The 26,935-nt window shown below is 34.8% G+C and overlaps 1 protein-coding gene across 1 annotated transcript in view; it reads left to right on the forward strand.

The window, feature by feature from the left end:
- Positions 1-26,935, forward strand: part of ROBO2 (roundabout guidance receptor 2) — a 604,209-nt gene that overhangs the window by 416,465 nt on the left and 160,809 nt on the right. Inside the window, exons 3-5 of the mRNA XM_090275911.1 lie at positions 12,355-12,512; positions 14,657-14,777; positions 26,480-26,618. Coding sequence (XP_090132037.1) covers positions 12,355-12,512; positions 14,657-14,777; positions 26,480-26,618 — 418 coding nt within the window. The remainder of the gene's footprint in view (positions 1-12,354; positions 12,513-14,656; positions 14,778-26,479; positions 26,619-26,935) is intronic.

Here is a 26,935-nt window from a genome sequence, read left to right on the forward strand (position 1 = left end):
TATTGACTACGTTTTGAAACTAGGACGTTTCTGACAAAGTACTTGCACAAGTAATGGCTAGTGGGAGGAAAATTAGGAGAGTATCCTGAATGTAATGTAGGAAATATACATTTAAATCTGGTATATTTTAGGCAGCGCTTTAATGGTAAATATTTCCTGTAGGACATGGGAGACAATACAAAAAAAAAAAAAATCACCATAGAAATTTTCCACATCTTAACTCTCATCAATATCACCAAATGCCTACTATGGCTAAGCTACTATAGGAGAGAAACATGAAATAATTACATCTGAAGTGGTGATATAACTAATTTCCTATATAATTTTCACCTTACTCTTCAAGGTACTGATATAATATATTCATACAAGGCACCAATATAATATCTAGTGAAAACAACTGTAATTTGATTAAGCCATCTACTGTTGTGTAGAAATACTTTACTAACTAAACATTATAAATATTAAAAGAGAAATAAAGACTATGTTAGTATATTTTAGTAGTATTTCAAATGATCTTCCAAGGCCACTTTTTAAATTATAAAAATAAAGCAACGAGGATTTTGCAGTAACACAATTACTTTTAGAAAATGTGTTATTAATTATTGATCTCCTTAATTTCAAGAACTGTTGAAAATATAGTGACACTTTTATTATGCAAATATATTCAGTTTTGAAAACAATTTAAATGATAATAAAGCATTCTCTTTTACTTTATATCATATTACAGTAATGAAGCCCTTACCTCTCAGTACGCATTTTAATGAGTTTTAACTAACATTTTAATGAGCTAACATCATAAACCGAAGGATTAGGCAAAATTTAATTTAGTGGTATAGAGAAAGGAAGGTTCGTCAAGAGTTATAGTAATTATATGTTTAAGATGGGATATAATTCATTTAAGGATAAACCACCAACAATTATCTTATAAGAAAAACTATATTAACAGATTGAATAATGTGTACCTACACGTATCCTTTTCCTCACTTTTAAAATATTAAAAAAACTAAATCATATAAAATGTAAAAGGCACAGACATATCACAGAAAATAAACCAACATTTCTGTAAAGTTAAACAAGGTTTTCTGTATCTACTCTAAAGAAAAGTCAATGAAGAAAAGCCTTTTAATGGAAATGTTATTATTTTAATTTTTAAAAGAGAAATTATTTATGATTCTCTTGATTCACATATTTAAAGTGGGTTTATAATTTATAATGTAGGGGAGATGAAGAACTTTTTAAAAATAAATGGCATTTTGGCTTTTGTGGACTATGTGTCGACAATAAAGATGTGTGATGGCTTAACTCTGGCCACTGGAGCACAGTCACCAGCACATGCTCTTTTCCCCATAACCTCCAGGCCTTGTACCCAGCCCTCTGCTGAGGCTCTCAAAGGCCTCATCCAGATCGAAAGGCTCTCATCTTACTCACCTGCCTATCTCTTGCACTTAGCTCACACAAGGCCTTCAATTTATCTTAAATGAGGAGAGACCTTCTCAACACTAGTGTTCTGAATTTCTATTCTTTCTTAGAAAGTAATGAATCGAGTTATATATTTTGATCTCTGAGGTCAGGCTTATTACCATCCTACAGATGCGTTGTTGACCTTTATATTTCAAAGCACAATTCATCTATAGACTTGCAGTTTTCGTCACTGAGTGACTGACACCTGGGTTTTTGTACCGTCTTCATAACTCTATGTTGTGTCCGTTGAGATAGATAGTATAGTCCGAAAGCAGGCTTAGTGTATATATTTTCTTATTGATACATTGTTAAATACACATACTAGTCAGTAATTAATACACTTACAGGGTTCAAAAATCAAAAAGTGTAAAGTGGATAGAGTGAAGTCTCCCACTCTCTCCCATCCCTTACTCCCCAGTTTTGTTTTTCTCCACAAAGGCATTTGTTATTATTAGTTTCTTGTGTGTTCCTCTGGAGATTGTTTTATGTGCATGCAAGCACATTCCAGCATGATTCTTTTATTTTTCTCATTAATTAAAGCATACAAGGCATATTCCAGAACCAACTATTGAAGCTGGCTCTTCTAAAAAGCCTTACTTGTGGAAAACAGTGTTTTCCCTCTTTGTAACTGAGTGCATTTTCAATGCACCTCGCAAAGCAGTTGTGTGATACTGCCTTTTTTTTTCTTTCAGATTGTGGGTTTTGAATTATATATGGTAATTTTACTAAATTTCTTTAGCACCATGAGGGCAAGATTTCTGTTTGAAATATCCTGTTTTCCTGAGTGTGTTATATAATACATTGCACCAACAAAATACGCAGTACATACTTATTAAAGAAAAAGGAAATGAATTATTTAAAAACTCTTCTGTTACCTCCTAAAAAATAGTTGCAGCTAGAACTGATTGAAAAGTGAAAAATATCCAATTTATTTGGTGTCAATTAAACAAAGCAAAATTAAATATCATCTTAAAATTACCTTTTAAAAATGAACGGGGAAAACTGGGCAAACAAACTTTTGGATTGGGAAGAACTAAGAAAGTATTGTCCTGTTAATACTTTATAACATAAATAACATCTAAATGTACTTTAGGATTATAGTATTAGATGTAAATTCAAGCTCCTATAGTACTCACAGTAATTATCACTGTCTAGTGGGAATGGCATAGTACTTGACTGTGTGACCCTCAATATGGTAAAATAAACATTTTATATAAAGGATATGGTTCTTGAAGATTACTATTCAACAGTCAAAGGAATTAAAAATTGACAACTATTAAACTCACTTAAATACAAAAATAGAATGAAAAGATCCCTCATGCTTGCTAGTATTCCTAATTCCTGATGACAATAATTATTTTAATTGATGAAGTGCTTTCTTTGCTTGACACATGCTTTACAGTCACTTTGTTTATTCTTTATAGCAATCTAAAGACATACGTGTTTTTGTCCTCATTTTTTAGATGAAACTAAGGTTCAAAGTGAGACTTTCATGAAACCATCCAGTTAATAAAATAGCAGAACTGCATTCAAAACAGTTACAATTTGACTGTTTATTGATAGTACTAAGAAGAAAGTTTCTACTTTTAACATTTGTAGACAGTTTGGGGGAAGAGTTGGATGAATGGTTGATGAAAATGGCTGACATTAGGGGTATGCTAATTAGCAAGTTTCAATAATATGGTATCACAAATAGCCTTGATTAGGACAAAATGAAGAAGGTTTCATAGATTTTTTTGATAAGCCCTACAAGTCTTGATACCCTCGCATGTACAAAAGCAGAAACAAGCACCTGCAGCTAGTTGTTATCTCTATATATGGACTTGTTGCTTCTTCAAGCAAGAAGAAAATGGCTTGTCTGTGCATTTTTGTCTCTCACTATTTGGTGTACTGAGACCTTGTCCTAGAAATAACAGTGAAACACAGAAAATAAAAATATAGCCAGAGACCCAGAAGGCAATTTAATTTATATCCTCATATATACCCTGTAGATGACCAAGGTTGACTCCAAGGTATACCAAAGGAAGAAACTTAAAAAAAAATCTCTGTGTTTAAGATGAATTTTTTTTCTAGTTTCATACAAAATATAAAGGTTTGATTACTATATATGTGAACTTTAAAATATTTAAATACTTTTGAAGAAAACACACCTATGTAAATTTTCATTTGAGAACTCAATATTTCTTACACCTAAAATATATATTTATCATTTGTTCTCAAGTATCAGTTTGTTTGTTTGTTTTTTCCAATAGACTATATGGCAAAGTTGGCTAGGTAGGCTAAGGGGGTGGGGACTTAGCAACAAGAATAAAAGAAACTGTGCTTCTCATAGGTAAACAAAAATTGTCAAGCACATTGTTTTTTCAGTTGTTGTCAGTGGTGTGATATGAGTTTCCTGAAATAGTTTAACTGTTGTGTCTAGCACATTTGCATTCGCAAAAAGTGCCCGGATATGCTCCTTGCTTCCACTTCTCTTGCTTAGCTGTCAAAGCATAGTGATGCTTTTGAAGATTTATGGTAGATGGGTAATGAGATTGCTGAATGTTAACTGCAGCATTCAGAATTCATTTGGTGGCAAAAGAAAAGAAGGATACTGGGTCTTTGGTATAGGATATAGAGTTGATAGAGCTTTTTTTTTTTTTTTTTAACAACCAATATAAAAATAAATATGCTATATTCTGGAGTAGGAAACATTTCAAGCTTTTTGTCATGTGGTAATCAAATAGAACACTTACCAAAGAATATGGGATATCAGATTACATCCATTTCAGCAAAATGCATGACAGCTCAGAGTAATGCCCATATTTTGTGGTGTGAACATATGCAGATCTTAATATTGGATGAGAAAAACTGAAGAATCTACAGGCATGTTGGACACAATTTTTTTTAAATGCTCTTGTTGTTGCATTAAAAATCTGAATAAGTCTGTGGAGTTAGGCTTTGGTCTATGTTCCTGGGTAAAAGAAGAAAAGAAAGTATCCTCTCAAAGTGGTCTTTTATAAGTTCATGGTTATCCTCTTAAATCAGACTCCTAGTGATTATGTTAAAAAATGTGTTGTTAAAATAGATGAAAGATTGGAAATTGTGGAATCAGCAGAATTAATTTGAAAGCCCAGAGATGTATTATAATGTATATCCCTCTTATGCAAGAATTTGTTGAGTTACAGGTAAAGTGGGAAAAGAAAAAAGGTAAAGCACCAGTAGTTTTGAGTAACTGGCATTCTTGACAAGGAAGGTTGACCTTGACCTTAGTTGGTTTCCAACCATCATTTCATCAGCAGGGGTGAGATTACTCTGAGACCCTGCCAATAGGTAATAAATAACACATAAATTCCAGGACACCCTTGCACTGTAGGGTGTCCTAATGTGTAATAATCCTTAGACTATTGAGTTTATAACTCATGACATCTGGCAGTTACTTGGCATTGTAATTCATGTTGATCATGCACATCAGAATACACCATGGGGGAGAAATATCGGAGCAATAACTGGGTGATATTTAGAGTGGGTGGGAATGACAGGAAGATGCTGCTGAGACTGTGTACCTCTTTGAACTTCACAATGATAGAGTGCTGTAAACACCAGAGCCTTCGGTTAAGGACTAACAAGGCCAAAGTAGAGGAGTAATCAATTGGGGTTTAGAATAAAGCAGCACATTAATACTTACTTGATAACACTCTTTATTCAGATTGACAAATGTAACAATAAGGTAATAATGAATTCCAAACTTTGAATTTAAATATGTACTTATGTAGATTTTAAGTTTAAATGTGCACATAAATATATAAATATATTGAATTAAATTTTTTACAGATATATGTGATATTTGAGCCTTTCAAACTTTTCTTTTGTGTAATAATGAAGGCTAAATGAGGAGGGAGAGAAAGGAAAGGATGTGGGAGAAAATTGGGAAAGTCGGCAGAAAATGCTTCTACACAGCACCTGTAATAAGCATTCCCGATACCTTGCAGAGGATCATGGCACATAAACCAGAATGAAAAGCTAGCAGCGGGCAGATTGTTATTGTAATTATCCTGTAAATGTAAATCCTATGAAGATATTATGATTACTCATTTATTTGCTTATTTATCTATTTATAACCAAGCCCAGATCTAGAGAAAGAAGGGGATAGTATTACAAGCTTGAAGTAACTGGTGTTTTCCCTTTTTAACCATCTTGAGGAACATTATTTAATGCTTTAAAAAAAGTGCTAGCCTGTGTAGTTCTGAATTTCAAAGTCAGTGTATTATTTCTTCTAATATCCAGAGTTATATGTATCTCTGTGACCAAGACTGAAATTAGCCCTAAGCTTGCAGGTGCTACAAGGTTATTTGGGTAGCAGATCAGAACATTTTGGGGGTTGTGGAGAATAGGCTTTTGCTCTGCAGGAAAGGAAGACATTGCCTTGAACATGTCCAGGCTAGAACCCACATTATAGACCATCCTCCTCCTCACATACTACGCTTGGGCACAGCTTCTAAGTCACCCTCACTCCCTTGGGTTCTCTGTGATTCTGGGAACACAAATCCCACATGAACAATTTTGTGGACAATGGCACTTTAAGAAAGAGAAAAAGAGGAACTGATTAAACATTAATTAGCCTCCATCCCTAACTTCCTCCTAAACTAATGGATAGGGTATGCAGATCCTTGTCAACTATCAGATGCTATGCTTTGCCTAAAATAGGACTTCCAAGTGTTGAAGGTTTGCCAACTGCTGGCTCCTTACTCAAACCAAAGGAAATGATTGCCAGAGACAGGCCTGGAGTCTGCCTTGGTCAGATGTCACCAGTTTGCAGTGCCGCATGTGATCCAAGAGTTTATGAATGATCTCAACACTAGGTCCCCGAGGAGAACATATGCATTACAGAGGTTACGGATACAAATTACAGAGAGCACGATGTTTCCATGCGATTTCTAAGAATCCTTCAGCAAGTTTTAAACATTAATGAAAAACATTAAGGAAGATTTGGCACTGTTAGCAGGACTTCAGATTATATTGTGGGTGAGGACAGAGCAGGGCTAAAAAAGTATTCAAGAATAAAGGCTTGGCTAGGATCTTGAGCTGGCCATTCGTTCCTCTTGCATGAATTGTGTGTTTGTGGGATTTAGTCCCTGTAGAATTCCAGGCTTCACAAATGCTATGATTTGAAAATGAACAAGTCACAAGGCATCCTTGTTTATTTAACATGCTCCAATTCATGCCCCTGGTTTATCTGGATCATTTACCCAGTGAATTTGCTTGCACAGGGAGTCCTAGTGGGGACGGTGGGCGAGAGTTTCTCATTTTTGGAATTGTCAGCATGGGGCAAAGGTGCCAGAGTGTCAAGAGTGTCGGCTTGCGCAGCGGTAGCAGGATGACTCCCCACCGAGTTCTTTCTTTCCCATTCCCCTTCAGTGCAGAAGAAACCGTTTAAGACTTGTTCCCTAAATATCTGGTTTTATTGTCTGTTTAGCTAGTGTCTGTCCTGTCCATTCGGACTGTATTTTGTTTCATTGTACTGAATATAATAGCATGTTGTGAATGATGATTTCTCTTTGGATTTATTTGGTCTTCCCTGTCATTGAAACTTCAGGAAAAATACAGCTCGTCAGTGGGGAGCTTTCAGTCAAAAGAGGAAATTCAATTTAAACTGGCCTACAGATGAAAGAAAACATATTTAGAGTGCATAACTAGAAAGCCAGTTTAGTACAGTCTTCAGGAGGGATTTGTCCAGTTATGTCATCCAAACCTCAGATTTTTCTACTGCTCATCTCCTTAGTTTCATGCTGAAGCTGGAGCTCCCCCTGGGGTCACAGCATGGCTGCCCGCAACAGCCATTTAGTGCAGGAGGAAGAGGAAAAAAAAATGTAGAGAGCATCTGCGCTTTAGGCTTGTTGGGATTATATCTGTTCGTTCCCCATGATGATAGATAATGATGATGCTGGTGGAGATAGGGTTAAGGAAATAATGTATACCTGTTGTAAGAATGACTGTCACATTTTTTCTAGTCCATTCTAATATTTACTATGATATACTATAATTTGTGCTAACAGTTTTACTGGTCACACATAAACCTGTTGTTTCTTTGAGTTATTGATTTTTGACCTTCTTGAACTGCCTGCCTTTTATTTTAGAGATATACGAGGTTGTACATAGACAAGTCAAGTGCACTGTCTCTTAAATCCAACATAATTAATTTTTTATAAATGACATTTTAAAATCAAATTAAAACAGTGTAGCCTATTTTATATAATAATACTTTTTTAAAAAAACTGCAACACACCTCTTGAAGAGGACTTCATCAGTTCAATCAGCCCATCAAGAACACCTGATGAACTCTTCTGATGCCCTTCGAGGTGAGAGCGCTTTGGAAGGTTACCTAGCATAGAAGGAAAGACTTCACGTGACTGAGTCTGGAACCGACATCACAGAAGCAGGGGTTTAAAGGAAGAAATAGAAAAAAGTAAGGGAACAAAGGGTTACTTGGTAGAGATTTTCAAGCAGAAATTTACATGCATAATGAGATGTCCAGGGAAGAATGACTGCAGACATGTCTGTGATGACTCTGGAAATGTAAGCAGGGAAGAGTATTTCATCTGAAGAGCCATTAAAAAAGTTGTGGAAGAGGAACCGACATGATCAAATCTACATTGTGGCAAACTCATGATAGCTATGACGGAGAGTTTCAAAGAGAGATTAGAGAAAAAGTTCAAATACATATTACCTCAGTAACTCGATAAAGAGATAAGGACATTCTGAACTAAGGTAGTGGGGAAAAAATAAATGGAAGCAAGTGATATTACACATCAGTGTAGCATACTGACCGTGCAGAGTTTAGTATCAGACACACAGGGTTCAGACTCCACATTTCAAATGACCTATCACATATCCATGATACCAGACTTTACATGCAGTGTGTACTCATTAAATATTAGCTTTTCTTTTAAGGCAGTTACTTTTGAAATAAGGAGATCAAAAGTGTCATTGCATACCTCCTAACTGATCCAAAAAAGCATTAAAAAAATCTTATTGAAAACCACTGTGTAATTTCATGTATCATCCACATGCATGACTGAAAGCTTCTGAATATTCCTCCAAGTATCAAGATGTAGTCAAATTTTGTATTCATAAACAAAAACGTGCACCATATAAACATCACTTAAGACCAGTGGTCAGTTTTCTCCTGAGAAGCCTTGTGCCACGCAGCTGTGACCGCTCAGCGCAGGTGCAGAGCTGGGGCCTGCGGGCAGGGAAGCCCCGTGTTGCTCTGAGCTGATGTCATTTTCAGCTGTGGCTAACTATGGTTTTAATTACTATTATTATTTTAGATACCTTCTCATGATCAATTTAGTTTGTTGTGGATGGTTTTCTTTATCCAATGGTGTGTATGAATATTTTTCTCAATACTATTTTTAGGCTCTCCAGTTCTCATATCATCTTGCAAGCATGTGGACCTTCTAATTCAGAAATGTATCTTTCAGAGGCCTATTAATTATGCAGTCTCATCTCATCATTATTGCTAACTTCTTTGAATAAAATCAGATAGATATGTCTGAGTTATGATTTACCTTACCTTTACTTATTGAGGTAAAAAAGTTCCTGAGAACTATTGATTTAGAACAGAAACCTAGGTGAGTGAAAGAATGGGGGCTTGTGAGGAAGCAGGAATTGAAGATGTAAGTTCTAGAGGCACAACTAGATATAAAGTTCCCTTACGGCACTGATTAGTTACCTATTGCTGTGTAACAAATCGCCATAAATGTAGTTGCTTAAAACAACACCCATTTATTCTTTCTCTGTCTGTGGTCAAGAACCCAGATGGGAGTAAGCTTGGCCCTCTACTGCGGGATTTCTCACAAAGCTGTAATAAAAGTGTTGGTCAGGACTGTGGTCTTGTGTAAAGACTCCGCTGGGCGAGTTTCTGCTCCCAGGTGTACATGTAGTTGTTTTTAGGGTCTGAGTTGTCAAGAGTTGGGTTCTCGAGGTGGACTGAGGACCTCAGTTCCTTGCCTGCTGTTGACTGGAAGCTGCCTTTGGGGTCATTGCCAAATGGGCCTCCCTACTGAGTATCATGGCATTTTACATGATCAGAGAAAGCACATTGGTAGAGGGAGAGGGATAGAGGCTTAACGAGAAAAATACATAGACTCAACCTGGACGTGCTCCACTTCTCCCCATTTGCCAAACCATGTTCGTACCCCTCATCCAACATACCTGAGTCCTTTACCCAAGGGAACACCGCTTCCTCTTATCACCTGCAGTGAAGCCCGGAGAGAAATCCAGGGCAGAAATGAATAATGAGTGCAACATTTGAAAAAAAATAAATATTATTTAATTTTACTTTGCTTATGCTTATGAATGGATATACAAACCTCAGAAACATATAAGCAAATATCAGAACATATATCCTTCTTAAAAGTTGTGAAGAGTCAAAATGACTACTTTTTCCTAAGAGCAACTTCTCTGCTGAAAGGGATGTTTTTCTCTTGAATGCTGTATTTGAGAGAAAGAAAGAAGAAACATGTTTTATTAGCTCAGAGTTAAAGAAATGGTATCACTAAGCGAAAAATGAATTCACTGAATACTACTATACACACACCAAAGAGCATTTTACAAGTTGAAGAGGGTACAGTACCAATTATCCTATTATCTCACCCTACTCTCTGGGTGAATAGTCTAAAAGCCTAAAATTACAGTTAATGTTAGATTTCTTGGCTTCATTTGCAAATTGGAGTCATTTTCTTTTTTTGTGAATGCTATAAACACATGTTATATTGTTTAAGAGGAGCAGTCCTTAGTTTGTTATGATATTTTTCTTTTTTTTTGTCCCTTATGTCAAAGGACCTTTTTTCCCTTAATTTGTCCTGTTACAAGTTGATGTAGCACTGTGTTTCAGAATGATTTGCAATGGTCCTAAGTACTATTTGAGCAGAGGCTTTTGGGCATGTCATTTGTTAGGAGACTAGTTCTGGAAGAGGTCCTGCAACTGGCCAGATGTGTCATTTTGGAACAGATTGAGGGCCTGCCAAAACACCATTTGTTGCCAGTAGCGGATATTGTAGGGGTGCTCACCACCCTGTTACCATATTTTTGCACGTCTTAACGTTGCATAAATAGGCAGCTGTTCTGGATTTAGAATATAAATGAGTTACCAGCTTGCTCTCCCAGGAGGATTTACCTGCAAGAGGGAACCATGAAGCTCTTCTCATCTCCCTGCCGAATGTCACATTGAAATGCACACTTCTCTCAGCTCATTCAGAAGCAAATCCTTTCGCAAATAAATCACACCTTCCCTGCCAGTTAGACAAAAGAACAAAAAAAAATGTGCAGCTCACTGTGGTAAAATGGAACACATTTCCTTAGCAGCGAAAGCAGTAAATTAATCAGCTTATAAACTGAGAGTGAGCAATTTGTGCTGAATTCTTTCTTGCTGCTCCTTCAATAGGAGACAAGTTTCTCTATTCTTGTAAAGAGCCTTGACTTCATTAAGATGGAAACCGTGTTAAAGGAGATTTTGCAAGAGACAAGAAAAGCAAAGCCGGAACAGTCACTCAGTTGTCTCTGGAGCTATTTTCAGGACAAGAGATTTTAGTTATTTGGAGAATGACAATTGACTGAGACTCGGCCCAACGAAGCAGAATGCTGAAGTGGGTCCCACTTACAGGACACCAAAGGCTGCTGGTTTGGCCTAATCCACATTTACAGTAGTTAATTTACATAACAGGTTAGCAAACGCTGCCTAATTTTGATTTCCAGTAGCTTGACCTATATATATAGTATCTGTATGTATAATAGGTATATGTGTTTATATGCATGTATACTACAAGTACATATACATAAACACATCTATATTCGTCTGTGTGTGTGTTTGTTTTACCCATATGCACACTTAGGAAAGACACTTGTCAGTTTTGGATAACAAAGAATAGACAAAGTCCAGGAAGTCAAGGAAAACAGAGACAGTTGAGGTATGTGGTATATTAGCTGTCTCATCCACTTTTTTTAATGTTTTCTCTTATTTACTAAAAAAACTCTGTGTTCTGTAATCTGATGGAGCCAAGTTATTTCTGTAGGCTTTCCATCTTGCCAGAGGAAGAAAGCAGTCAAAGATAGATAGGTGACATTTGGATAGCCAGGCGTGCCAGATTTTCGGAGGTTACAGTGGAGGTCCAACCTGCTGTTCTCCTAATGAAAGGAGGGGAAATTCAGACTGGCAAAACTGCTGTAAGGGATATCTCTGCTTCGAGTGTCACGCTGCCCAGATGTCGCTCGGCAGGTGGAAATGCGGAGAGAATGAAATGGAGCTCTGTGTATGTGGGTGCTAGTGCGTTGCAAGGAGGAACAATGAGTCTATCTTCTGAAGTGTAATGAAAACAGTGTGGCTCTTGTCCATATTCATATCAAAAGAAAGGGCTTTCTCAAAGGCTTCTCACCCCACTTTCCCTCCCAGACAGACGCTCCTTCAGGCTCACAGACCCTGTGCACATGACTTGTTTCATGGTTTTAAGTATAATTTGACAATTTATTTTAATATGTTTATATACATATATGTATGTGTGTTTTTAAAATAGAGAAAAGGATCATACCACATAGCTTTGTATCTTGATTTTTTATTATGACTCATATAATATTTATTAATTATATCATGAATGTTACTCATCTTCTTTTCCTTAGATTTATCTTATTTTTTAAATTAGATTTTATAGCAAAGATACATTTTCACAGTTAGCCCTTTTCCTGTTGATGAACACAAGGTTGGCTCTAGAATATTTTAAGTTGGGCATGGCTCTCAGTAAATGTCCTGGAAATTTTTATTAGAACAAAGTAAATAAGACTTGAAGTCACCTTTTGTAAGAGAAAGCTAAAGTGACTGTCATTGAGTTTTCTTTTACCACAATTGTTTTTCTTCAGTGTTACGAGATGACTTCAGGCAAAACCCCACAGATGTTGTAGTGGCAGCTGGAGAGCCTGCGATCCTAGAGTGCCAGCCTCCGCGGGGACACCCAGAACCCACCATCTACTGGAAAAAAGACAAAGTTCGAATTGATGACAAGGAAGAAAGAATAAGTGTGAGTTAAATTAAAATGAATGCCTGGAAGGATTGAATAGCAAGTCTTAAAATTGATGTATTTTATTATTTTATATACTGTTAATAACATTGTCCAACTGTGTTAGAATGCTAACTACGTTTTACACCGTATTGAAAGGACTGAAAAAGAAACCAAGAACAATATTTTTGGAATGAGGTTTCAAAGGACAAAAATTGTATAAACCAATGTACATAATACATGATGAATTTTATCAACTTGAGTTTATAAATATATATTTCAGTTTAATATTGCAGCCTTAGCTCTTTTTAAAATTTTCAAAATTCCATATAATCTGGGTCTCTATTATCTTTAAAAATATCAAAGAAGTAAGGATTTTTTTCATATGTACCCATTGTGATTGCATCATAACACAGAACAAAAGAGGCCATGTAAGAGATCACAACATATATCTGTGTGATTCTGGCTTGAGCTGTTGACACTCTTGAGGATCTACATTGCCCCAGAAAATTTGGTTGCTAATGATCTGTGCTTGGGCACCAACGTTATGAAAATGTACTCTTGGTGATGGAGTAAAATCAATGTTCAAGGGTTTCTAGCTCATGGTTGTGTCATTTAGCTTTTGCTTTGTAACAAGCCACCTCAAAACACAGTGGCTTATAGTAACTGTTTCATTTAGACTAGGATTGTGTGGGTAAGCTGATAGCTCTTTACTCTGGGCCAGTGTGGCTGATCTTTTCTAGGCTTTCTCATGCTTCTGTAGCTTGTTTAAAGATGTGCTGACAGCTATGTGATCTAGGATAATCTTACTACCATGTGTGTCTGGCAATTGACTGACTCTCAACTGGGCATCATCATTTTTCTCCTATGGCCAGCAGGCTAGCTCAGGCTGGTTCCCATGGTGATCTCAGGCTTCCAACTAAAGCAAGAGAAGACGAGTCCCAATGTGCAAGCACCTTCCTTCTGGTGATTGCTTGCTTTAGTTCCATTGATCAAATCAAGTCATCAAATCAGCTTCACTGGGAGGAGCAATAGACTCCATGGTCATTTTTATAACTTAGAATCCATTATACTCTACTATATATAATTAAGAACATATTAACAGTTTTTTCTTCTCAGGTAAAAATTTTTAAAAATTAAGTTGAAAATGATTTTCTGTGACATGACAAGTTTTAGAGCCTAAAATATCTCTGATGAGAATATACCTACATGAGTTTTGTTGGCCTGTGAATTTAAAAATTAACAAAGGAAATGAGCTTGTTCTTATATCTCTTTAAGAACTCTCAATCACTGTGAAGTGAAGATCATTGAATTAGGTAGATACAAAAAAATAAAATACGACACCAAAATTGGAAAAGAAGCTATGAGTTAATGATACACTTACTGAAAACCTGAAATCTCCTAATTCTTCTTTAGTAGCTTCTGTAACAAACACACATTTTAACATTATTACATTTATTTATTCAGTTAATAAGTGCTTGTTATTTAAGACATTTAGAAAGCAGATATTTAAAGCTAATGATTTTTACCAACTCATAGCCATCATTCAAAAAATTTTATTTGTTTTTATCCACCTGCTCTACTCTTCAAAAATTGTCTCATAAATAAAATTAGGATGAGAAAAAGATAATATAAACAATTGAAATGTAAGTTCTGTTAACCCATATATTTTTATATTTGGGTTACTACTGAATCTCAAGTGCCTAGAAAACTGACAGCCCATAAAGGTATTCAATAAGTACTTGTGGAATTCCTCTGAGTAGATTGTTGTCATTTTATTATCCAAAGCAGATATTTAGTGCTCCTTTCTTATGACAAATGTCAATAACAATTCATCCAACCAAATCACAGAGTGAAGAACCAACCATTGGTATTTAATGGGGGCAGTCACATGAGTCAAAATAAGACCAGGCAGGAGAGGAAGACTGCCTTAAAGAAGCATTCCCCAGAGAGGGAATTGGAGGCTTATATCTGGGGTAGAATTTAACAGAAAAGAAAGGACACATGCAGATGTCAAAATAGTGGGAGAGTTTGAGTCTTAGACACTCAGCTATTTCCTTAGGAAAAACAAATGTCATACTTAAATATTAACAATTATTTACTAGTGACTTTTTCTTTGCATTCTCTTTGCTGTCCTTTCTTTTTTCTTTATTTACTTTTAACAGATCCGTGGTGGAAAACTGATGATCTCCAACACCAGGAAAAGCGATGCAGGGATGTACACCTGTGTTGGCACCAACATGGTGGGAGAAAGAGACAGTGATCCAGCAGAGCTGACTGTCTTTGGTAAAACTCTCTTTTAAATTATAAATTGCTATTTATATCAACCTTTCCTTTGTTTTTAGCTTTTTTTTTTTTTTTGTAAATACTGAACACCAGGCATTATAATGACAGTTCCTTATCACTGTGGTGAGCAGTGACAGACTGGAATTGTCTTGCTTTTTTGTTCTGTCTCTAAGAAATTTTTGATGTGAAGAAAAATAAAACATCTGAAATGTTAATTCACCTACTGTATTCATATATTTATAGAGTTTTAACTTTCATCAAAAAGTAAACCATTGCTCTTTCTCAAAATTTATTTGAGATAATTATATATGTCTAAAGTTTATCACTCATTCTATTATGATGAATATAACAAGAACCTATGATGTGCAAGATGAAGGTGTTTTGTTTTGTTTTTTAATTAGAGAGTATAGTACAAAGACATTTCAGTTATTATCCACTTTAAAAAGTTTCAAATTGAGGTATTTGGAGTTTTAGCTTATTACTGAAAGACAAGCTGGCTATATATTATATGCATACACACAATCAAAACTTGAAAGAAAAACCAAACTATTTTACTATGTATTTGTTTTCAACTTTATAAACCAAAGGCCTCTTTAGCTGAAGTAATTTAATTAATTGATTAAAAGCTGATAGATCTGTATCACAGAAATAGTGGAGAAAGAATTAAGAAGGAGAAAATTGTGGATAATAAAGATGGATGAGTAAACAAAAGTAAGGAAAATACTATAGAGAAGCTGTGGAAAATTGAAAGATAAATAAAATGACAGGGAAAAAAATTCTAAATATACTAGAAAATGAAACATTCCTTTAGTAGACGTCAAAGTCCCATTCAAATCTGTGTGTGTGTGTTTATATAAAGTATACACACATGTGTATATACACACATATAAGTATATTGATATGTGTGAATAAATTGTAATAGATAGTTTCATTGTTGCAGATATTATATAATTTTATTTTCAAAATACAGGAGATAACTGTGATTTTTAAACTACTTTTTTGTGCGAGTAAAAGAATCGTCTGGTTCTATGCATGATATGATAAGATCTTATTTTTGGTCATTACGCCAGAATACATCCAAGAGTAGTATCAGAATCCTGCATAAATCCCTAAAGAAACTTCTTTTGTAGTTTAGGAAATGCCATCCCATGGTGGAAAGTGAGTGCCATGATGCAAAAAGAGCCATGGTATGGTTTCTATTACATTTCGAGCACTAGGATATGCTTTATGAATGTGTACCAGAATGCAGGCCTCTCTTTTCAATCATTGTGAGTACCAAGTAATCTCTGGTAATACTCTTTGCAGACACTAAGCAGCTTGAAGTCCCAAATGACAAAACTGGGAGAAATCCCATAATTCATTAAAGGAATTGAAGAGGAAAAATAAAATTATTCAAAGTATGCATATGAATTTCTGTCCTGCGGAGCTCAGACAAGCATCAGTTTTCATTTAGATTTCATGCAGTCATCTGTAAGAGTCCCAAAATGCATTTCATCTATAATGAATAAAATACAGTTTTGTCTGGCACTACATAAAATTAGTGGTCACTTAACATTAGCATTGAAAACCCACAAGAACAGCTATTCTATTTAAAGAAACACTCATTCTATTTTTCCGTAATTACCACAAGCTTTGGAACACAAAAATCTTACATTACAGCAGTATTTACTTCCTTCAGAAAGAAATTGAGAGTGTTTAATCTCATTACTCAAGCAATTAGACTTACCAAAATGCAACTGTGTTGTGAAGTATTTACCTAAAGACATCATGAGAAGTATAGGAGATCCCTAAACATGTCAGGAGTAACAGGGGAACTTCTTAATCATTTTGAAAATGGCTATAAACCAAGGAGATTGAATTTGTCTAGAGGCACTTCCTCTGGAAGAATTGATTTAGGAAGCTGAGAAACATTTATCTGATGGTGTAAACTAGTCAGAACTGACCTAGGGGTATAGGTACAATATTAAGTTAAGGGGAAAAACTAAAATTTCATTATTGATAAGGAAACAACATCTAAACCCAGAAATAAAAGATAAAAACTGTAGTGATGGTCTAAGTCAAGAATGTGACAAGGATTGCATGAAGCCCCTTCTGTACCTTGATTCCCCAATTCTTAGAGAAAATAAAATAACTATTGTGCCCTGTACAATAAGGCCTTTAAATTTTTTATTTTTGTGCTTTTGCATCTAGTATACGTTTTCTATTAAATGTCTTTATATTTCATCATTGTTAGAATTATCATCTCTGATCTAAATTTAAAAGAGTAAAACTGGTTATAGGTTCCCCTTCCTCTCCGTCTCTTTCCAGTTTATTTTCATGCAACAGTTATTCAGCTTAAAAAAAATCTAGCTACTATAACCACTCCGTAGCTATAGGACATTTTAAAAAAGATTTATTTACTTGTTTGTAAAGAGAAAGGAAAGGAGGGAGAAAAAAAAAGGGAGAGAAGCATCAGTGTGAGAAACGTCAATCTGTTGCTTCTGGCACACAACCCGACCTGGACGGAACCTCAACCCAGGCTTGTGCCCTCACTGGGAATCAAACCAGCAGTCTTTTTCTTTGTGAGATAAAGTCCAGCCAACTGAGCCACACCGGTCAGGGCTATATACATTTTTATTATTTTTAAAAAAATATTGCATTTATTTAGTTTTTTAGAGAGAGGGGAAGGGAACGAGAAAAAGAGGGAGAGAAACATCGATGTGTAGTTGCCTCTCACGCTGCCCCAACTGGGGACCTGGCCTGCAACCCAGGCATGTGCCCTGACTGAGAATCAAACCAGTGACCATTTGGTTCACAGGCTGGTGCTCAATCCACTGAGTCACAATAGCCAGGGCTATACAAAGTTTTTCATTGTCCTTTGCAACCCAGTCTTTACTTTAAGCTATGTAATACAGAAAACGTAACTGATAATATCTAATTGTTCAAAAATATAATTCATTTATAAATGCCAAGGAAAAATGAAAGGGAAAAATAATATTTGCCAATATAATAGCCATCTACAAGTATTTTGATTCTTCAGTGAGTAGTCTTGGACTTAAATGTTTTTAGTTTGAAAATTGCAACTTCTATTTTAAAGATCTGCCCTTTAGACAAAGACATGATCAATGTAACTTAATGTTCAAAATGTTACTGTACAATACTCCATGAATCATTTATTCTGTTTGTTCTTCTTTAGTATTTGCTGGCCATAAAATAACATCCTAGTATATTAGGAAATAACAAATCTAAAAATTATAAATAGGCATCATAGTGAAAATGGGCTCTAAAACCTATGGGAAGGTCTAGATGCCTTTATAAAGAATACTTCCTAGCACTTCACATATGTCAGGTAAGTTCCCAAGATCCTGAAGACAGAGAAACTAGAATTAAATTATTTAATTAAATTTATAACTATCGTTAGGTTTTGGATATCTGTTATCCAAAATTTAACTGGTAATTTCAAAACCACCAGAAATAACCTGAATATTTTCCAAATGATTTTTAAATGTCTATCAAAGTAATGCATGAACAAAGGTTTTATATGTTACATTTCTAAAAGGCACTAGAAGTATCACAAAACTTATAATGAAGTACAGAAGAAATTCATCCCCACTTCATTTTCTCCCCAACGCACACATACTCCTCATCTTTAACCATTCCCGCAAACCTATTTTACCTTTTCCTTCTTGGATATATTTACATATTTCTAAATATGAGCTTATTCTACAACTTTTACGTTATTATGATACCTTTTTTTGTAAGATAATGATTGGGCCCACTATACTCCCTGTCCCGCCTTCGCCCCTTCACTTTCCCTTCTTTTGGTCCTTCCAGTATAGTGACTTTAGAAACATTAGTTATGTTAATATTCAGAGTGTGAGTTATTAGAACCATATAAATATAGACTGTGAGCTGAGTGTTAGGATATTATGATGGCATTTATTTTCTGGTACAATATTTGTTCTCCTTTGAATGAAGAATAAACCCACTTTTTAAAAATTATTGCTTATGTTTATCTACACCTCTCAATAATTTTTCTTGGAATCTGTAACAGAATGTTTAAATTCCTTTCAATTTAATTTAGCTTTTAAATCCACCATGCCATTGCCTTCCTGGAGGCTCAGACTGCTGGCCCAGTCTGACTGGGCTGGCTGCTGTTTAGGTCTATGCCACAAAATCCGTCCTCATATTTATCTCCCCTTTTCTCTGATGCTGGATTTCCTTTTTCCTGCATCCTGTGTGTTTTTCTTGGGTAACTCCTATATATAGAACTATTGTTTCCTTCTTTCTGCTTGACTGGAGCCTAGAGCTCATTCCAGACCAAATGCCTTTATTCTATCCAAAATTTACTTGATACTTTGGCTGCATATAGAATTCTAGTTTAAAATATATATATTTTTTTCTCAAAGTATTAAAGTGCCTCTCCAATATTATTTATCTTCCACTGTTGCTATTGAAAGCCTACTATGCTTCTGATCCCAATATGATCAGTTTTGCTTTTTTCTCTTTCTTTTTCTTTCTCTCTTTTGCTTTTTTTTTAATTTTTGTACTTTTTGTTTTTTTTTTTTTAATCCAGTGTTCTAAAATCTTACAATACTGTGCCTTGGTTTGGAACTTTTCTTTTTCTTCTTCTGTTTTTTTTTTTTTTGTTTTTTTTTTTTACTGGGTAGACATTTGGTGAACAGTCTCAGTCAAAAAATTCTTATCCATGTAAATCAACAAAATATCCTCTTTATTATTATTTTTCCGGTTCAATTTCCCTGTCAAACATATATTCATGAATTTACATTTTTTCCCCACTGTTTCTTCCCTATTTATATCATTTTATTCTTATTTCATGGATATTTTCATTTTTCTTGTATCTCAGATTTTTTAAAAATTGTTTAATTGTTAATAAAATTTACTTGTGAAGCTTTCTTGCTTTTATTTCTTCTGAGTTTCCTTCTTCCCTTCCACCCTGCACTTTCAGGCTGTTACACTGGAGGCTGTCTTCAAATGTCAAGTGATCTATTGTTTATTTACATTTAATTTCTGTTCACTAAAATGACCATTGGAAACTGGGTCAACCAAGGACTATCATGGTAGGATAATCAGGTTGGGAACTAGCCATTTGATTGGAGATTAGGACAGAATTTGGGGCCAGTGATGTTGACTTTCAGGTTTTGGATGAGAAATAATAGTTGATGGTCTGAGTGTAGCTGAGATACCCAGAGAAAAATCTGTGGGGGAAGATATCTCAGGAAATAGCTAAATTTTTATTTATAACCTATGGTCTTCCTTTAAGAATTAAAAACATAGGGTACTAAAACCCAGATGATTATTGGGAACCATATAGTTTCAAAAATAATGTTTTCTTGCAAAATTCAAAACACAAAAATATTTTCTATCTATTCACTGTTTAACAAATATCTCTTGAGCCCCTACCATGTACCCAGCCCTGTTTCAATGCAATGAGGTGTATAGATGCGCGCCCTGCTGCCAGTGGGCCTCTCATATCATGATGGCAGCAGAGATGTGAATCCTTGCCTCCAAAACAAGGCGAGAGAGGCATATGCATGTTTTTTCTTCTTCTGAGAACATTTACCTATGTTTACCTTTGCTTCACAGGATGATTTCTCTTAGACAAAGAAAATCTTGGCAAGAAAAGAAATTAAAGAAGTCAAGACATAGTGAATCACATTCAGACAGACTGATCATTACCATTCAGTCTGTTTTAATAGGGCCCAATACTTCACAGTGTTATGGATATCATAACACATGTTCTTTTATGTACTCCCAGTTAAATAAAGAGACATACAAGGGCTAGCCATCTGACCTCCCAAGTTAGTAGACACTGCAGGGTGGCAGGTCCCTCTGGGTCAGCTGAAGTTGAGATAGCTCTAATGTCCTTTTATTGCATAGCCTTCATCTTATAGGACTTAAAGGACTCTACCTATGTCACTGTTGCCATAATACTACTTTTATAATGACAAGCAAAGTTTATTTTTAAATTGTTGAGGTATTCTAGTATAGCTGTCATGGCATAGCTATTTATAATTTTACAGCCCTATTCAGTGACTGAATACAGTTGAAAAGATGAATTTGTTTACTGGGCACTTAATTTTTTTTTTTTATTGTAGCATGTAAATAAGAAATGAGATATTTTGTGACCACATTTTAGATTTATAGTATTGTATGTTATAGTGACTATTTTGTCTTTCTACTATTGGCATAACTATAATGAAATTTAGCATTTGATTTTATAGCAGACACTTACAAGGTTAGATTTTCAAGAATACCAGCTTGGAACTGGTATTCTTGAGAGCTGTACTTTACACAGCACCACACTGCAGACAACACTAGGGTCTCAAGAGAGAGTAACCTTGTAGGCAAGTTTTGCAGGTGATTCAAAGCCAGTTAATCTCACATAAAAAATGTTAATTGCATCGGCAAAGACATTGCCTCTGATCACTCCATATAATTAGGAATCTGGCCATTCAGAAGGACGCTAATCTAATTGATAATCAGTCAGCTAATAGCCCTTGAGATTTCACACTGTTTTTCAATATGTGATCAGACATAACATGGAAAAATCAGTGACCTTATTTTGACATCCCTTAAAATGGTTTGTACATTATTCAGTAGTTTAAGATGTTTTATATATATTTATTTTAATCGTGCATAGCTTCTTGGAATACAAACTCCATGGGACATTAATGGGTAGTGTTTATCAACTCCTAGATGATTCTCTTATTAACTAAACTTTCTAATCCTTCTAAGTTTACATTTCTTTGCATATAATTTTGCCATAGGCAGTAACCTCCAAGATATTTCCTTGTAATTTTTTGTGTCTGGAATGGCATGGCTTTGGGTTTGGCTTATGATAATAGTAGCCACAGCAAAGGCAAAATACATATCTGTCTGTACAACTTGTTAAGTCTTTACTCTTAATGTTTCTGGTTTCAGATTTTCAGAAAATAAAGTCAAGTCAAAGAAACTGAAAAACAGTTTTTATAAGAAAAATTAGTTCCATTTAAATAAATAATAGACCAAGTTTAACTTTTTAACATATAGTTTTTATAGGTAGTTAAAATTTTCAAAGTAGAAGGTGAACTTAGTATAATTATCAGAAAGAATTGGAATCATGAATAATATGATATAGAGATAATTTATGTAATGAGAGCTATGGAAATTCTTGGATTAATACTTTAAAAGTTGTGACTAAATTACAGTGTATTAGTAAATTTCAATGACACTTTATTGGAAGACATAACCTAAGATATTCAGGTACAAAACCCATCTGAATTTATTATGAATATGTAAATGACTCATATTTGTCTTAGTCTTTTTATTGTCCTTTTTTAAAATTAATTGAGTTATATTTCCATCATGAGCCAATGTGGGGCTTCCAAAATTTCTGTATGACATATTCTCCTATGGTTATCCAGTTGCTAGGCAACTAGACTCTGCTTGAGGACAGAAGGGAATAGAGAAGGTTCACTGGAATGTTCTCCACTCCTGCTGACTTCATCAGAACAGCAGCAGGGGATCCTATATCTTGCTTCTTCTTGAAATTGTAAGTCAGGTGTTTCCACATGTCTCCACATAAAACAATGTGGCTTAGAACAGGTATGATAGCTAAAAAACGCTCAAGAATCCTGATTGTTTCCCCCAGAAAAAGAGACAACTTTAGGTTTTTGACAACTCTTAACATGAGGTTTGCCCTTCAGATTAATTATACTCATATGTTGCCATTTTATTACTGATATCATGTTAAAGCCTACAAAATATTTGCCTGACAACATTCATGTGTGATTTAATGGAACCAATCTCACATACCATTATGTAATTTATTTTAAAGTCAGCATCATGGCATGAAAATTTTCCATGTTAGATAGAGAGATAGATAGCTTTAATATTATTATGACTAGTTTTTCAATGTTTAAATTTGCCACAGTTTTTTCTAAAACTTTCCATTTTCTAATACTGTTATGATGATTATGTGTAGTTCTTATTTTTTGTTACATTTAATAGTTATCAAAGTTATTGTTCTGTATTTGCACTGTCTGCAAGTAATGATTATTTTGGTTCTCTAATACACACACTTTTCTTCTTTTTTTAATCGATTATTAATGTTGGCATGTCCATCTTGTTCCTGATTTTAGTAGGTATGACTTTAATATATCACTTTTAAAATAATTTTCATTTAATTTCTAATAAAATATCATCATCATGCTTAAGAAGTTTCTTTTGATTCCTTCTTTATTTACAACATTTAATCCAAGAGCTTTTCTATACCTACACAAATAATCATTTTTATTTTTCTTTCCCCTCTTTTAAATAAATCATCTCCTTCATCTTATTAAGAATGCATTGCATTTGATTTCAAGTAACAGAAACCCGACTAACAGTAGCTTAAGCATAAAGAGTTCATTTTTGTCATATCTACAATTTCTGCAACGAAAGGATTACATACACATGCAGATACATGTGCACATACACATGCATGTGCACACACACACATGCAGACACACGTATGCCATATCTGTCCCTGACAATTTTTCCAATTTACTAAATGGAAACTTGATAATCTTTATAGACTTTTCTTCTTACGCATCTACTTCTGCTTGATCACTCAGTTCTGCTCTCTCTTTATTCTGTCCCCTCTTCCATATCCCCAGAACCACATTCTAAGCTGAAATAGCTTCTTACAATGACAGTTTGACCTAATTCATTGCTTTATGTTTTCGTTTCTAATTCCTTTTTCACAGATCTGCCAAAATGACCTTTTCATCATAGGCTTATTAAAAACATTGCTTTCTTACTTAAAATTCTTCAACAACTCTGCATCAGCTTCAGGGAGGAACTCATTTTTCTTGACATGGCATACAAGGTTTTTCATGGTCTTAACCATGAAAGAAGGAGATGTCCTTCTGCCTTTTTGAGGAAACCAAGCTTCTGGCTGTTCACCAGCTACCAAACTTGAAGCCTGGGCTAGGAGAGGCTGTATTAACATGATCTGAATGTGTGAGTGGACAAAGGAAAGATTTTCTCTCAATTCATTCATCCATATGCCAGGTTGTGGTGGAATGTCCCCAGATCATTTGTCAATCTCAAATATTATCCACAGTGGCTTAGCTCCTTTTTGACATTGGAATATTGCAGTCTTTATATGAGTTGGATGAACATCTCCAAGCAATAGCAAAGAAAAAGTCAACCTTGCATTCTATGCTAATTGCTCATTTTTATTATTAACATTCCAGCACTCATAAGGAAATATTGATCCTATTGCTTATTTATTGCCAGAAACAACTGCTCAGTATCAACTATGCCAGCATGAAAATAGTTGTTTGGAGCACATAGTGTCCAGAGTTCAGAAGGATAACACTAAATCCTTCCATCCAACATGTAGATTTTTTTTGGTTGTGAAGGGGGGCACACTTAGCTGCTAATTGATTCTACTACTAAGGTCATTAGTAGCAATTTTTATTTCCCAAATTTTTATGGATTAGTTCTAAATTTTGCATTAAAACACTCTTCATGATAAAACCCTATTTGCCTTGGCTTGGGGTTTGGGGTATTAAAGTACAGATACTTGGGCATATGTAGGTCTGTGTCTCAAAGAAAATTTTGATCTCAATTGTCACCTTCATTGTACAGATATAACTGTCTTCCTTCTGATTACCAATGATGGTTCGCTTTATTGCAATAAAATATGATCTTGTAATTTACACATTAGTTTTATAAATATGGATCTTTTGTCAATAAAATCACAAATTTTCACTGTACACTTTTAACATACATTATTTCAAGTGATTTCTAAAAGTTTCTCATTAAACATGTTTCAGTTTTTTGTGACACTATATTCACATTTTTAAATTGTATTTGAAACCAAAGTCCTAAATGACTAAATATAGCCATATAGCCTGGTTAACTCCCTATGGGTTTCATCTTTTTTTTCCTTGACTTTTCTTTCTTCTTCAGTAAGTAGCACTATTTTGGACCTTGCTATGCTTTGGAAATAAGCTAACAAAGTTTAAATAGTAATTTATGTTATCATTATTTGACAATTATCAAAAAAGGAAGAAATTAGGCAAGGAATTGAAGTGTTTAGAGAAATGTAAAACTACTTTTTGTTTTATATTTCTCTTACATGGCAAGATTCTTTTTATTTTTTACTTAATCTTCATTGTATTTTTTTCCATTACCATTTAGTCCCCTTATTACTATACTGTTGGCCATTTCCATGAGTTCTTTTTTCCTTTTTGCTCAATCCCTCTGCCCCCTAACCTGTCATCCTGCTCCCCATCATTGAGTCTGTCCCATCTTCCTTGTTAGTTGAGTTTGTTCATTAGATTCCACATATGAGAGAAAGCATATGGTATTTGTCTTTCTCTGACTTGCTTATTTCCTTAGAATAATGTTCCCCAAGTCCATCCATACTGTCACAAAGGGTAAATTTTTTCCCCCTTTTACAGTGTAAATGTCCCATAGTTGTTTTATCCACTTATCTACTGATGAACACTTGGGCTGCTTCCATATCTTGGTGATTGTAAATAATGCTGCAGTGAGCATAAGGGTGCTTATGTTCTTTTGAGTTAGTGTTTTGAGTTCCTTTGGATATACAGTATTCCCAGAAATGGGATCCTGTGTCAAAAGGCAGTATCTTCATAGTTTTCACAGTGGCTGCAATAACCTGCATTCCCACCAAGAGTACAGAATGCTTCCCCTTTCTTCACATTCTCATCAGCACTTGTTGTTTGTTGATTTATTGATGGTAATTTAAATTATCATAATTTGATAATTACCGAAAGGAAAAGAAGTTAAAGAATTAATGTGATTAGAGAAATGTAAAACTAGTTTTTGTTTTATGTTTCTCTTACATGGTAAGCTTATTGTAGACAGATATTATTTTTTCCCTAGCTTTATACCAAGTAGTGTTAAGATGCATATTAACAATGCTAGGTACAGATTTAAAACAAAGGAATAAAGGACAGAAACACTACACAGGACACTAGAGAAATAAACATAAAGGTTAAGTAAAGAAAAAAAAATGTGCGAACATTGGGAAAACTTAGGAGAAGATCATTGGAAATAGCCTTAGAAAAGTATATATGAGAGTAAGTAATTTTAAATGAGTCCTTTTTTATTTAAGAAATAAATCAGTTTGACAACTTTTTTATTTTAAAAAAACAAATCACATAGCTTTCCATACATAAACTGAAAACATTCATGGAAGTATTGGGTCCTTGCCTGCATGGAAAAGTTTAGATAACACTTATGTGCAAAAGCACAACTTTTTTTTCTCTAGCATCCTTAATGGAATATTAATATGTGTTTTTGATATTTTACATTAGTGTCAACTTTTAGCTTTTCCACTTTGAACCACTGTAATAGGTTGAAAAAATCGTTTTTGTATCTTTCCTCATTTCTGTGGAATTCAGTGTTCAGACTTTTTATGATAGGATCTACATGCTTTAGCTCAATCATTCACTGAAGAATCGACTTAATGTTTTCCCCAAAAGTTTCTATAGTTTTACATATATACCATAGCTATTTTGGTGTTTCAAAATGTTTTGTTTTATTTTATTAGGTTGTATTTATAAGTTCTTCTCAAGACATAGCTGAGTTACAGAATTAAGTACCTATGCACCAAAAGTAAACCACCATTTTCCTATGCTATTTTCATATTGTATTTAAAACATGTACAATATTCATTTTATTTTACTTTTTTTCCTTCTAAGAACGACCCACTTTTCTCAGGAGGCCAATTAACCAGGTGGTGCTGGAGGAAGAAGCTGTAGAATTCCGTTGTCAGGTGCAGGGAGATCCTCAGCCAACTGTGCGGTGGAAGAAGGATGAGGCGGACGTGCCAAGAGGAAGGTGAGAACATCACATAAATGGGGATTTGTTAGATAATGAGTGAATAATTAAGAAAGAAACAACAGCCCCAACTGTACCATGAATACTCTTATATCTTGGTGCTTTATTTTCACATATGTGACTTTTGCATATGTAAGCCACATAGCTGCTGTTTCGTATGCTGTTGTCTTCCAGGCCCTTGATGTCACTCTTTAACTGAATTTTTCCATAAATGCCTGATCCTCCACTTCATGTAGTATCCCTGAATATCAACAATTCCTCAGGTGCTTTCTGTTTCATGACCCCTGGTAGGTCTGCCGTTCTATTGCTGCTCAGTA

This window comes from Furipterus horrens, unplaced genomic scaffold, assembly GCF_987537825.1.
Source record: "Furipterus horrens unplaced genomic scaffold, mFurHor1.1.pri manual_scaffold_1, whole genome shotgun sequence".
In the NCBI taxonomy this organism is placed as follows: Eukaryota; Metazoa; Chordata; class Mammalia; order Chiroptera; family Furipteridae; genus Furipterus; species Furipterus horrens.